The following is a 14,981-nucleotide window of genomic DNA, read 5'->3' on the forward strand; positions in this document are numbered from 1 at the left end:
GGGAGGTAGGGACACCAGGGATGCCTTGATCCAACGTTCCTTCAGCTAGGCTGCCAAATAAGCGTTACCGCCTCATGCCAATGCTGCTGCCTCCACCCCAGATGTCTGAAATGACCCTTTCCTTTTACCCCAAAGTGCACTCAGTGCCTGTGCAATAAAGTTTTGAGCCCCCCACGTCCAGCATTACGTACTGGCCTACCCTGCTCCACATTAAATAAAAAAGGTGAAGCATACTCAGGCCATTACGACAGAAGAAAATTTATCTCATATTGACAGTCAAAACAAATTAACAGAACCTTCTCTGGTCTTCAGCCCAAGACTAGTTAAAATAAACAAAATATTGCACAACAGAAGATCACCTGTGACCAGTTCTTACATTCGCGAGTGCTAAATCTTGGTGCTCTCCCCTCGCTGGCACTGGCATTGGAAGCAGCCTGCTGACTCTGTTGTCCTGTTGGCTTCGATGACCTTAGCGATCATCCTTTGGCCAGTAGAGCTTGTACTGGCCCCGCCTGGGAGGGACCGGCCAGTTTCACAGCTGGCATCTCCCCAGTCGCCACAGCCTCATCAGATGCCATGGTCGCTGGCAGAGGGGCAGAGGAGCTGCTGCCGTCATCCAGAGTCCCCTGAGAGGAGCCCGCAGAGACAACAGGCAGCTCATGCGCCAACGTGAGGTTGCTTTGGACCTTGTGCTCACCATTGATGGACGGGCACCTAGCTGGGATACTGGGTGCCTCATCCATTTCCCACACGGACACTCATCACCTGTGTGAGGGCTTGCAGGTCTGAGCACAACCCCAGGAGCTGCCTCTCCATAAGAGTCGCCACTCTCTCAATGGAGGAGGCAGTGCGCCCGGCCGTGAGGGTGAACACAGCGTTTCAGCTCCACATTGACTTCTCCATTACGGAGGCCATGGCAAGCATACCCTCATGGATCTCTGCCAGATCTTCCTGCACATCTCAGGTCCAACATCTGGTGCCTAATGGACAACTCCAGAGGCTCATCACCTGCCTTCGACTGAGCATCGTCCTGGTCTCCAGCAGTTCTCCGACTGCTGGCGCCCTGGGCACTCTCTGCCTCCACCTGCACCTCAAGTGAGTGTGAAGTGTCCCCACCACTGTGCAACGACATTCTAACCGAAGATCTAACCCCCACCGAGGTGCTGGTATCTGCGCTGGTGCCTGGGTCAGAGAGCGGGTGTGACGCATGTGCATCTGGAGCCTGGTGGTCCTCTGGCATCAGGGGTGGGTCTTCAGGGTCCTGCGATTGGGTGCATGGTGGCAAACCTAAGGGAGAGCAATGACATGTCATTAGTTTAAGTCATGGCACAGTCACTGCGCATGTCAGGTATCCTGGTGAGACCATGGAGATCTGCATCATGGTGCCATCGTCTTTCAACGATCAATGGGGAGTCCAGTTTTGAGGCTCCCATCAATTATGAGACTACACAAGAATGTTTGCACCATCCAAATCTCTCACCTCTGTGCGCTGCACTCTTACCTTCGTCTGACACCCCAGCCTCTCCACGATCAGTTGACCGAGGTGCGTGGCGCCTCTCCAGCTCCAACACATCCTGCTCGTATCAGGTTAGGTCTAGGAGGTTAGCAGGGCCTCTGCCGATCCACAACCTTTCCTTCTTCTGAAAGGATCGTGGAGCATTGAGCTAGCTCCCTAAAATCTGTTTGATGGACCTCATCCCTCTTTCCACCTATGTCATTGCACCATCACCTTTGCCAGTATTCAAAATTAAATGTCAAGTTGAGAGCGAGATTCATTTGGGACTCCTATTCAGTCTGGCAGTCACCTAGTTCCTCTCTACCCACATACTCTTAAGCTGCGGGGTGACCACTTCCAGAAATGTGCTATCTACATAGCTCTGAGTCTCATGGATGCGCTACAGGCAGCCAGATGCTCCATGCCTCTGAAACCCAAAGCTCGAACTCCTCCAGCTGACATTTCCTGCAGATGTCGTACCCACAGAGCACAAAGATGTGCTTTCAGCAGGACTGAGTTGCCTCGCTATTCTCTATTTCAAAAGACAACTCACCACCACCTTCTCAAAGGCAATTAAGGGTGAGCAATAAATGCTGGCCTAGCCAGTGACGTCCACATCATGTGAAAAAATTTTTCAAAAATTATAGACTGCTAACTAAATTTCTTATCCCAGTTTATCCCACTGCCCTAACTTAGAAGAAAAGGACAATGGTAATACTCACCATCTAATCACCTACCTTTGCCCTCCTTGATTTTTTTTTGTTGTTTTGGATTTGCCTGGTGAGTTGTCTTTTTTGTGATAAACTTTTTCTATTGAGTGTTTTTGATGGTGCAGTTTTACTTCACTGCCTGTTTTCTGTGCATTTCATTTGATTTCATAACTTCTGCCATTTCTCCAACTGGTGTACCTTTGTGTACAGATGGAAGCAGCATATCCCCTCACGTTAGGCAAGAAGCCGGATTGTTGCATTTTACCAAAGTGACCAAAAGCGATGCTGGATACTACGCCTGTATTGCAACAAATAGTCAAGGGGAAATCAGGGCACCCGTGCGCCTTATTGTTGCAGGTAAGATAGTTTCTGTCAATATTTCAGCCACCTGCTCATTTTGGTCATTTTGCTTAATCAGCAGTGATGAAGCTTAAATCCGGCAGTGATTCCTCTGGTGCATAATTGCAATCTTAATCTCCAAATCAGTCCTTGAAGAGCTGAACAATTTTTCTCGGATGATTTGTTAAATTTAAATGCATTGACACCTGCAAATTATATTTTTAATTTGTTCATGGATGTGGGCATTGCTGGCTGGGCCTGCATTTATTGCCCATCCCTAATTGCCCTTGAGAACAGAATGGCTTGCTGGGCCATTTTGCAAGGCATTTAAGAGTCACATGTAGGCCAGACCAGGTAAGGACAGCAGATTTCATTCCCTAAAGGACATTGGTGAACCAGATGGGTTTTTACAACAATCATGGTTTCATCATTAGACTCTTAATTCCAGATTATTTTGTATTGAATTTAAATTCACCATCTGCCATGGTGAGATTTGAACCTGGATCCCCAAAGAATTACCCTGGGTATCTGGAGCACTACTCCGGTGACAATACCACTACGCCACCACCTCCCCTTATTGTTAATGTATTGCTAAAATTGGGTGAATTTATTAAAAGTTGTGCAATTTTATTTAATTTTTCAGACTAGTTTTTCAAACTAAGGAAATAACATTTTCATTCTAAACAACAAGAGGGCTAGATAGAACACTGTCGTCTGACTTTTGATGTAGCCCAGATTACAGTCGAAGGCTGTCCTATTTCTATCATAGATGATCTTGACCTAGTTCTTTGCCACCCCTTGTATGCAGTGTGGGGTGTGGTCAGAATCTGCGAATATTGGGACAGAGTGGAATGGAGTCGTGCTCTAACCTAGTTTCCACCAGACCTGGGCATGCTTAACAGTTGGCAGTAGGGACAAAGGAAAACAGAATAACTCATTTTGTATTGAAATGGCTCTTTTTGATGCATTTAAAATAAGTAAATTTTTCTCTTTTTTAAACGAACACACGCACAAAACCAACATTTCCTGTCTGTCCCTTTCCCCCTAGTTTTGCCAAAGTTTAAGATGGAGCCCGAGAACACAACTGTCTACCAGGGATATGTTGCAGTGCTGAACTGTCAAGCTACTGGAGAACCCCAGCCTAACATTCATTGGAAAGTGAAGGAGAAGATCCTGGATTCCAGCAAGGGCACACAGAGGTATGAGGTGTTCTTTTTTTAACTAGTGGCAGGCAATATTAAGGAGTGGAATTGTTTGTACAGTTCTGGAACAATCATCTTAAGTCATTGGTCAGTGAAGAAGAGACCGGAGACTCCACTTTTAAATTTAGCTGTGAAGTACCTGACTCCATCCTTCACCACTCAGAGCAGAACCCTTGAAATTTGAAACTAGTTATGTAGAATGATGGATATAGGTCCTACCTTTTGTGGCATTCCAACATGTTACCACCACTACAAGATGATGTTACTCTTTTTTTACTCATTCTTCCTCTCCTCCTGAAGATGGAGTACAGTTCCATAGGCATGCGTTCTTCACCCAAAATGGCCATTTCTTCATGTGAGAATCTAGTGACCATTAACCTGTTGAGGGGATATTGCTCCTGTCCTCAAAAGGTATACACATTTTTTAGCAGGTGTTATTAAATAACAGACAGGCGCGCTGTTTATTAGCCCTCGCTCCCACACCGCTGCAACTGAAATGAGTTAACTCAGCCCAGACCAGGAACTAAACTTGAACCCTTCAAGGTCTGTAGGAATCTTTCATGCATGGTAGTGTATTTAGCAACATAAAAGTTTTCCTCATAAAAGTTTTCACTTGGCTTATTATTAAAAGTGAAGATGGAACCACAGGGATAATTTTCCCTGCAGAGCTCTGTACTTGATATGGCTATCCTTGTAACTTGGGAACATTATTCCTCTTTCAGTATAATGTAGTCAACAACAGGGTAATGTAGGTCATTTCCCAGTCCTTTGACAGTTAAGAACTAGGCCTGCCCAGAATCTTTCAGCAAACTTCACACATTCTCCAAAGTATTGAACCGCACAAACCAGTCATGTGCCCAGTTTGGCATAAACACACGTGCTGATGCTGTTTGCAGGTACCCGGAATATTCCCTTAAACATCAATCCTTTGACTGAGCAGCCTTGACTGATTCTTATGGTTTGTTTCTGAATACTTTATCGTAGGGTACAGAAAGTGGCAAATGGATCCCTGGTAATCTATGATGTCAGTGCAGAGGATAGTGGGAAATATACCTGTATCGCTGGCAACAACTGTAACATCCAGCACCGAGATGCATTCCTCTATGTTGTTGGTGAGTAATTATTACTGATTTACACAGTTCTTCTCATCACTTTATTCTTGATTTGAAAATAGCAAAAAACTCCTGAATTTACTTCTTTTTTTTTATGTTCCTGAAGATAAGCCAGCCATTCTTGAAGAAAATGAAAACCACCATACTCCATATAAGATGATCCAGACAATTGGACTCTCTGTTGGAGCTGCAGTAGCTTACATCATCATTGTATTAGGTCTCATGTTCTATTGCAAAAAAAGGCGAAAGGCAAAGAGGTTGCACAAGGGCGTGGAGGGAGAAGAACCTGAAATGGAGGTGCTGAATGGTAAGGCGCATGTGCAGCACTTGACTTTAGCAGATATGATGGTGCAGATCAATGTGGTACAAAAGGAGGGATAGTTTGTGTTGAATCACATTTGTTTTCTTTTTTGCCCCCCCCCACCCCTTTCCATTTTCTCGTTCCCTTTTCTTAAAAGAAACAGGCTAAATATGGTGAGTGTCAGGCTCGTAGTAGAGATCCCAGCTGAATATGTAAAAACTAACTGTAAAAAGAGCATCAAAGCCAGGGTGGGACTAGTTAGAGACCAAAAAGATCGTCTGGTTGGATGGACAGATCATGGTTGAGGTACTAAATGAATACATCTGTTTTCACTGGAGAAAAGAATGTTGTCAATATCACAGCAAAGGAGGAGCTAGTGGATTTTTTTTGTTCTTTCATGGGATGTGAGCTTTTATTGCCCATCCCTAATTGCCGTTGAAAAGGTGCTGGTGAGATAAGTTAGGTAAGATAAAATATACAGAGGTGCTTTAAAGGTTGGTACTGCTTAAAGTAGCAAAGTCATTGCTCCAGATGGAATGCACCTTCAGTTACTGAGGGAAGTAAGGGTGGAAACTGGGAGGCTCTTGCCACAATCTTCTCATCCTCCTCTGAAATGGGAGTAATGCTAGAGGACTGAAAATAGTAAGCCCACATTTTAGAAAGGGGAGCAGGATAAACCCCGTAACTACACACCCATCAGCCCAACATCACTGGTGGGGAAACTTTTGGAGGAATTAATCCAAAACAAAATTAATTGGCACTCGCAAAAATATGAGTTGGTAACTAGAAGCATGCACAGATTTGTCAAAGGCAAATCGTATTTGACTGGCCTGAGTTCTTTGAAGTAACGGGAAGGGTTGATAAGGGTAGTGCGGTTGATGTGTATATGGACTTTCAAAAGTAATTTGATAAAATACCACATATAGACCTAATAGTCAAATTGATGCCTATGTGATTAAAGAGGCAGTGGCTGCAGGGACTCACACTTAGTCGTGAGACAGAAAGCAGAGTGTAATGATGAATGGTTGTTTTTGGAGAAAGGTGTGCCCACCAGAAGTCAATGTTGGGACCATTACTCTTTTTGATATATATTAATGACCTGGACTCGGGTAGACAGGACATCATTTCGAAGTTTGCAGATGATACGAAACCCAAAAATATAGTAAACAACAACGATGATGGTAATAGATTCCAGGACAATATAGACAGACTGGTGAAATGGGCTGATACAGGGCATATGAAATGTAGTGCAGAGAAGTGTGAAGTGATTAATTTTGATAGGAAGAGTAAGGAGAGGCAATATAAACTAAACTGGCATTTTTAACAGGGGTGCAGGAAATGAGTCCTGGGGGTGTATGCATACAAGTTGAGAACGCTGTTTAAAAATAAACAAATGGGATCCTTAGCTTTATTAATTAGAGGTATGGAGTACCAAAATTAGGAAGCTTTTGTCAGATTGAGGGTATGTTCTCGATCACATGTTGATTTGATGTTTCTGAAATTGTTTAACTAAATTTGGCAAGTATGGCAATTTAGATACAGGTTTTACAGCAAGTGTAGATGGACAATCAAGGAGGGATTTTGACTGCAGAGAAGGAAGGAAAATTTGGAACAGGGCTGAATTTTTGACCAGGATAAAGAAGTAAATTGTAAATGGTAATCTCTGTTTATATAGTTGGAAAAGCTCTGGAACTGTGGGTGCAGGAATGAGTGACTTGGTTATAATTTCATGTTCATGTTCAGAACTCCCTCACTACCTTTTGGTGGGGATCCTCAACTCCAGTTCTGGGCACCTCACTTTTGAAAAGATCTGAAGGCTTTCGGGGAGGTGCAGAAAAGATTTACTAGAATGGTTCCAGGAATGAGGAACTACCATCACATGGATTGGCAAAGCTGAGGCTGGTGGTTCTCCTTAAAAGAAGTTGAGATGAGATTTGATAGCGATGTTAGATAGGGAGAAATTGTTCCTATTCGTGGAAGGGTCAAAAACCAGAGGATACTGATTTAAGATGAATGGCACAAGAACCAAAGGTAACATGAAAAAACAACTTATGCAGCAAATGGTTAGGATCTGGAATGCACTGCCTGAGAATGTGGCAGAGGCAGCTTTCAAAAGAGAGTTAGATTATTATCTGAAGAGAAAAAATTTGTAGAGCTACAGGGAAAAGGCAGCAGAGTAGGTCTAGCTGGGTTGCTGTTGTAGAGAGCCACCATGGACATGATGGGCTGAATGGTTACAGCACAGAAGGAGGCCATTCTATTATTCTATGATTCTATGCAGTCATTAAAATGGACAGAAAATTTTGACTGGAAAATTATTTTCATAATGCAATTAGTTGCTTGATTGTAAACCATGGCTCAGTTGGCTGCACTGTTGCCTCTGAGTCAGAAGGTTGTGGGTCTAGAGATTTGGGCACAAAATTCAGATTTACACTTCAGAGCAGTACTGAGAGAGTGCTATATGGTCAGAGGTGCTGCCTTTCAGATGTGACGTTAAAATGGGGTCCCATCTGATCTCCCAGGTGAATATAAAATTCCCATGCCATGATTTCAAAAAAGATCAGGGATGTTTTCCGCGGTGGCCTGGTCAATATTTATCCCTTAACCAGCATCCCAAAAATACTACCTGGTCTTTATAAAAAAAAATATTTGTGGGAATTTGTGCACAAATTAACTGCAGCATTTCTAACATCACAACAGTGACTACACTCATACTTCATTGGCTGCAAAGCACTTTGGGATATCACGAAAGGTGCTACATAAATGCAACCTTCTTTTGATTAATCTTTTTGTGTATGGATGTGTGTGTGTAAAGGATTATAATGGTACAAATAGCTGGATTAAGTGCATGTTTTGACAGCTTCATTTTCTTTTTGAAATACAGGTGGGACTTTGCAGCAGAATGGCCAGTTAACAGCTGAGATTCAGGAGGAGGCATCCATTAATAACATCAGTATGACGGTCATGTCTAACAAGCGCCACAGCATGCATGATAAACTGCACTTCCCTCGCTCAAACCTCAAGGCAATCACAACCTTGGGTATGTTGTAAAGACATCATTTGTCTCTCTTGCCTCATTGTCTTTTTCCAGGAGTTAAGTTGACGAATTCCAGCCATAACATGAATGTAAAGATTATGAGAACCAATATCCCACAACACATGTTAACCTAATATATTGTCCACTATCTCCACTATTGTAATCATGGTAATCACATACCAGATCAGACGATGAGATGTTGGAATATTGCAGTATAGTAATGCTAAATCATTAAGTAATTTCAGTATACCCTGCAGACAGGAGTGATGTGCCTACATGTTGAGTGGAAACTCGATCTTATTGAAACATACAAAAGGGGGCTTGACAGGATAGACATAGGTTGTTTCGCCTGTCTGGGCACAGCCTCAGGATAAGGGGTTGATCATTTAGGACTGAGATGAGGAGAAATTTCTTTGCTCAGTGGGTTGTGAATTTTGGGAACCCTCTATTCAAGTGGTTTGTAGATGTTTACCATTGAGCATATTCATGACTGAGATCAATATTTTGTTCCCTCAAAGAATCAGTGGACATGGGGAGTAGGCAGAGAAGTGGAGTTGAGATAGAAGATCAGCGATGAGTGTATCGAATGGCGGTGCCAGCTCGAGGGCCTGAATAGTCTACTCCTGCTCCCAGTTCTTGTGTTTTTATTATGGTTTCTTCAGTGTTTGTCATGGTGTGTTGTAATAATTTCTTAGTATCATTGGTTATACATTCAGGAAAGTCTGCTGAACACAAGCTGTTTCAATAAATGCCCTATTGGCATGCTATCTGATCTCAATATGATGCTTCAAAGAGCCACGTTGGGAGGTACATACGAATATACAAGTTAGGAGCCACTCGGCCCCTTGAGCCTGCTCCATCATTCAACAAGATCATGGCTGATCTGATTGTAACCTCAATCCCATATTCCCGCCTACCCCCGATAATCTTTCACCCCCTTGTTAATCAAGAATCTGTCTAGTTCTGCCTTAAAAATATTCAAAGACTCTGCTTCTATCGCCTTTTGAGGAAGATAGTTCCAAAGACTCAGTATGTTCTGAGAGAATAAATTTCTCCTCATCTCTGTCTTAAATGAATGACCCCTTATTTTTTAAACAGTGACCTCTAGTTCTAGATTTTCCTATAAGAGGAAACGTCCTCTCCACATCCAATCTGTCCAGACCCCTCAGGATCTTATATGTTTCAATCAAGTCGCCTCTTACTGTTCTAAATTCCAGTGGATACAAGCCTAACCTGTCCAACCTTTCCTCACAAGACAACCCACCCATTCTAGGCATTAGTCTAGTAAACCTTCTCTGAACTGTTTCTAATGCATTTACATCTTTCCTTAAATAAGGTGACCAATACTGTACACAATACTCCAGATGTGGTCTCACCAATGCTCTGTACAGCTGAAGCATAACCTCCTTACTTTTGTAATCAATTCCCCTCACAATAAATGATAACGTCCTATTAGCTTGTCTAATTACTTGCTGTACTTGCGTACTAGCCTTTTGTGATTCATGCACTAGGACACCCACATCCCTCTGAATCTGAGCACTGCAATCTCTCACTATTTAGATAATAAGCTTTTTTATTCTTCCTGCCAAAATGAACAGTTTCACATTTGCCCACATTATACTCCATTTGCCAGATCTTTGCCCACTCGCTTAACCTATCTATGTCCCTTTGTAGCTTCTTTGTATCTTAAATATTCTATTCAGGGAAACATTTTGTTGGGTATCTTGTGGGTTAGCGCACTGGGATCTTTTTGGGATGTTGGCTTCATTCTGACCCATGCTTAATGTCTTGCAAATCTATTTGATGTTTAAGTGTCCAATAAGGTATGAGCAGTCTTTCCACATTGGGTATTGTTGGTGCAGAGTTAAAGGAACACAAACTTGGAATTGAACCTAGGACCATTTTTATGACTCATTTCTGCATCGGGCAGCCGCTTTAGTGATGTGGGATTTTAACGTACTGCCCACCCTCAATGGTAGTTTGATGTGTAAATGTACTTTATGATGTGGTGCTGAATGTTGCAAACCCAGAAGATTGCAGGTTCAATCCTGTTCTAGTTAGCTTCACAGCCATGCCAGTTGAGATCAGCTGCAGTTGATTTCAAGAGTTTCAGAAAATAAGCCAAGATCCATGTTTCTAACTGCGGTTTAGTCACATACGTGTGCACAGACATTGCACGGACTCAGCTGTTTTGTCTGCCAGGGCTAGGAACTTACTTGCCCTTTCAAGTACTCAAGCTGTTAAGTAATTGTGTAATTGTATCACACCCTAATAAGCATCCGCAGGGCAGGGGAGGGGTGCGTGTTCCCATGAGGAAATAACTGGCCTTCAGCAAGTGTTTCTCCAAAAGAAGCTCTCCCCCCTGAAAAGGATACTGAATGTGTAGAAAGCCATAATGAAGCACTTTACTGTAGTGTCGTCTTCTTATCAGTTTTTAGTGGCTTGAACAATTTTTACTTCTAGGTCTCCAGAATATGGAATTTTATTTCTTTTAAAATGTACGTTATCAAAAACAAATCGTTCCCCTCAACTTATAGTGCTGGTTGTTTTAAATTTGACACACCAGTCAACCTTTGCTCTTATGTTGTAACTGCAGGAAAAGGAGAGTATGGCGAAGTCTTCTTAGCCAAAGCCAAGGGGATCGACAAAAGTGAGGTAGAGATGGTAGTTCTGGTGAAGAGTCTGACCACACGGGATGAACAGCTACAACTAGAATTCCGTCGAGAGTTTGAGATGTTTAGTAAGATGAATCACAACAATGTCGTGAGACTGCTGGGCCTGTGCCGTGAAATGGAGCCACACTACATGATCACTGAATATGTCGATCTGGTAAGAGACTCAAAGGGGAGCTGCCCCATTGTATTGCTTTGTCAGTTCTGAAAATGTCATGGGTGTGTCTTGAAACATGTTAATCCAGCACAATTTGTGAACAAATCTTGTACATGGAGATCCTTGCTTGTACATTGTGAACCAAAAACCCAGTTATCTGTTTTTTGTAAATAGGACATCGCCTTCAAACGACTTGAAGGAATTATTAAGCTAAACAGACTTGAGGAATTATGAAGTCAGTAATGCATACTAATCTGTCTGAAATTATGCAAAACATTGATTTGGTCTGTGTGTCAGGCTTGGCTCAGTGGCACTCTATCACCTCAGAAGGTTATGGGTTTGATCCCCATAGAAACTTGAATATGAAATCTCGGCTCACAAGCATGCCCATCATCAATGATGGGGTAGTCCAGCATGGCAGTTCAAAAGAAAAGGCTTAAAACATTTGCCATCTTCAGCCAGAAGTACAATATGAATTATCTTTCTCAGCTTTGAGGTTCCCAGCATCACGGGTGCCAGTCTTCAGCCAATCCTGTTCATTCCACATGATATTGAAACAACTGAGTTCATTAGATTTTTTTTTTATTCATTATTGGGATGAGGGCATCGCTGGCTAGGCCAGCATTTAATGCCCATCCCTAATTGCCCTTGAGAAGGTGGTGGTGAGCTGCCTTCTTGAACCGCTGCAGTCCCTGTGGTGTAGGTACACCCACAGTGCTGTTAGGGAGGGAGTTCCTGGATTTTCACCCAGCAACAGTGAAGAAACGGCTATATAATTTCCAGGTCAGGATGGTGAGTGGGCACATGTAGTTGGTGGTGTTCCCATGTGTCTCCTACCCTTGCCCTTCCAGATGGTAATGGTCGTGGGTTTGGAAGGTGCTTTTGAAGGAGTCTTGCTGAATTTCTGCAGTGTATCTTGTAGATGGTACACACTGCTGCTACTTGCATCGGTGGTGGAGGAAGTGAATGTTTGTGGATGGGGTGCCAATCAAGTGGGCTGCTTGGTCCTGGATGGTGTCAAGCTCCTTGAGTGTTGTTGGAGCTGCACTCATCCAGGCAACTGGAGAGTATTCCATCAAACTCCTAACTTGTGTCTGGTAGATGGTGGACAGGCCTTAGGGAGTCAGGAGGTGAGTTACTCTCCACAAGATTCCGAGCTTCTGACCTGCTCTCATAGCCACAGTATTTATATGGCTAGTCCAGTTCAGTTTCTGGTCAATGGTGACCCCCTAGAATGTTAATAGTGGGGGATTCAGCGATAGTAATGTCATTGAATGTCAGGAGGCGATGGTTAGATTCCCTCTTGTTGAAGATGATCATTTCTCAGCACTTTTGTGACACGAATGTTGCTTGCCACTTGTTCAGTTCTTGCTGCATTTGGACATGAACTGCATCAGTATCTGAGGAGCCGCAAAGGGTGCTGAACATTGTGCAAACATCAGTGAACATCCCCACTTCTGACCTTATGATGGAAGAAAGATCATTGATGAAACAGCTGAAGATGGTTGGGCCTAGGACACTACCCTGAGGAACTCCTGCAGTGATGGCCTGGAACTGAGATGGTTGACCTCCAACAACCACCACCACCATTTTTCTTTATGTTAGGTATGACTCCAACTAGTGGATAGTTTTCCTCCCGACTCCCATTGACCTCAGTTTTGCTAGAGCTCCTTGATGCCACACTCAATCAAATGCTGCCGTGATGTCATGGGCAATCACTCTCATCTCACCTTGGGAGTTCAGCTCTTTTGTCCATGTTTGAACCAAGGCTGTAATGAGGTCAGGTGCTGAGTGGCCCTGGCAGAACCCAAACTGAGCATCAGTGAGCAGGTTATTGCTAAGCAAGTGCCACATAATAGCACTGTTGATGACCCCTTCCATCACTTTACTGATGATGGAGAGTAGACTGATGGGATGGTAACTGGCCAGGTTGGATTTGCTTGCTTTTTGTGTACAGGACATACCTGGGCAATTTTCTACACAGCCGGGTAGATGCCAGTGTTGTAGCTGCACTGGAATGGGTTGGCTCGGGTTGTGGCAAATTCTGGAGCACAGGTCTTCAGTACTATTGCTAGAATATTTTCAGTGTCCATAGCTTTGCAGTATCCAGTGCCTTCAGCAGTTTCTTGATATCACGTGGAGTGACTCAAATTGGCTAAAGACTGGCATCTGTGATGCGGGGACCTCCAGAGGATGATGAGTTGGATAATCCACTTGGCACTTCTGGCTAAAGATTAGAGTCATAGAATTATAGAGCACAGAAACAGGCCCTTCGGCCCATTGTGTCTGTGCCGGCCATCAAGCACCTCTCTATTCTAATCCCATTTTCCAGCACTTGGCCTGTAGCCCTGTATGCTATGGCGTTTCAAGCGCTCATCTAAATACTTCTTAAATGTTGTGAGGGTTCCTGCCTCTACCACTCCCTCAGGCAGTGTGTTCCAGATTCCAACCACCCTCTGGGTGAAAAAATGTTTCTTCAAATCCCCTCTAAACCTCCTGCTCATTACCTTAAATCTATGCCCCCTGGTTATTGACACCTCTGCTAAGGGGAAAAGTTTCCTCCTATCTACCCTATCTTTGTCCCTCATAATTTTGTATACCTCTATCAGGTCCCCCCTCAGCCTTCTCTGCTCTAAGGAAAACAACTCTAGCCTATCCAGTCTCTCTTCATAGCTGAAACGCTCCAGCCCAGGCAACATCGTGGCGAATCTCCTCTGCACCTTCTCCAGTGCAATCACATCCTTCATATAGTATGGTGACTAGAACCCCACAGTACTCCAGCTGTGACATAACTAGCGTTTTATACAGCGCCAACATAACCTCCCTACTGTTATATTCTATGCCTCAACTAATAAAGGCAAGTATCCCATATGCCTTCTTAACCACCTTATCTACCTGTGCTGCTGCCTTCAGGAATCTATGGACATGTACACCAAAGTCCCTCTGATCCTCTGTACTTCCTAGGGTCCTACCATTCATTGTGTATTCCCTTGCTACGTTAGTCCTCCCAAAATGCGTCGCCTCACATTTCTCAGGATTAAATTCCATTTGCCACTGTTCTACCCATCTTACCAGCCCATCTATATTGTCCTGTAATCTAAGGCTTTCCCCCTCACTATTTACGACACCACCAATTTTCGTGTCATCTGTGAACCTACTGATCGTATCTCCTATATTCATGTCTAAATCATTAGTGTACACTACAAACAGCAAGGGACCCAGCACCGGTCCCTGAGGTACACCACTCGTCACAGGCTTCCAATCGCAAAACAACCTTTGACTATCACCCTCTGCCTCCTGTCACTAAGCCAATTTTGGACCCAACTTGCCAAATTGCCCTGGATCCCATGGGCCCTTACCTTTTTGACCGTTCTCCCTTGCAGGACCTTGTCAAAAGCCTTACTGAAGTCCATGTAGACTACATCAGCTGCACTACCTTCATCTACACAACTGATCACCTCCTCAAAAAATTCAATCAAATTTGATAGACATGATCTCCCCCTGATGGTCATGCTGACTATCCCTGATTAATCCCTGCCTCTCCAAGTAGGGATTAATCCTGTCCCTCAGAATTTTTTCCAAGAGTTTCCCTACCACTGATGTTAGACTCACTGACCTGTAATTATCTGGTTTATCCCACTACCCTTCTTGAATAATGGTACCACATTTGCTGTCCGCCAGAGAGGTTTTGAAAATTAGTGTCAGAGCCCCTGCAACCTCCTCCCTTGCCTCACATAGCAGCCTAGGATACATCTCATCTGGGCCTGGGGATTTATCCACTTTTAAGCCAAAACTGTTATTACCTCCTCTCTTTCAATGCTAATTTGTTCAAGTATACCACAGTCCCCCTCCCTGATTTCTACACCTACATCGTCCTTCTCCATAGTGAACATAGATGACAAGTAATCATTTAAAACCTCACCTATGTACTCAGGCTCCGGGCACAGATTGCCACT

The 14,981-nt window shown here is 43.6% G+C and overlaps 1 protein-coding gene across 2 annotated transcripts in view; it reads left to right on the forward strand.

The window, feature by feature from the left end:
* LOC144681065 (inactive tyrosine-protein kinase 7-like) overlaps positions 1-14,981 on the forward strand; it is a 317,600-nt gene that overhangs the window by 271,391 nt on the left and 31,228 nt on the right. For both annotated transcript variants that reach the window (XM_078542773.1, XM_078542774.1), the window contains 6 exons: positions 2,416-2,562; positions 3,593-3,743; positions 4,731-4,858; positions 4,965-5,165; positions 8,044-8,199; positions 10,793-11,025. In XM_078542773.1, the coding sequence (XP_078398899.1) occupies positions 2,416-2,562; positions 3,593-3,743; positions 4,731-4,858; positions 4,965-5,165; positions 8,044-8,199; positions 10,793-11,025 (1,016 nt within the window). The remainder of the gene's footprint in view (positions 1-2,415; positions 2,563-3,592; positions 3,744-4,730; positions 4,859-4,964; positions 5,166-8,043; positions 8,200-10,792; positions 11,026-14,981) is intronic.

The sequence above is a fragment of the Cetorhinus maximus genome, chromosome 5 (genome assembly GCF_964194155.1).
Source record: "Cetorhinus maximus chromosome 5, sCetMax3.hap1.1, whole genome shotgun sequence".
NCBI classification, from domain to species: Eukaryota; Metazoa; Chordata; class Chondrichthyes; order Lamniformes; family Cetorhinidae; genus Cetorhinus; species Cetorhinus maximus.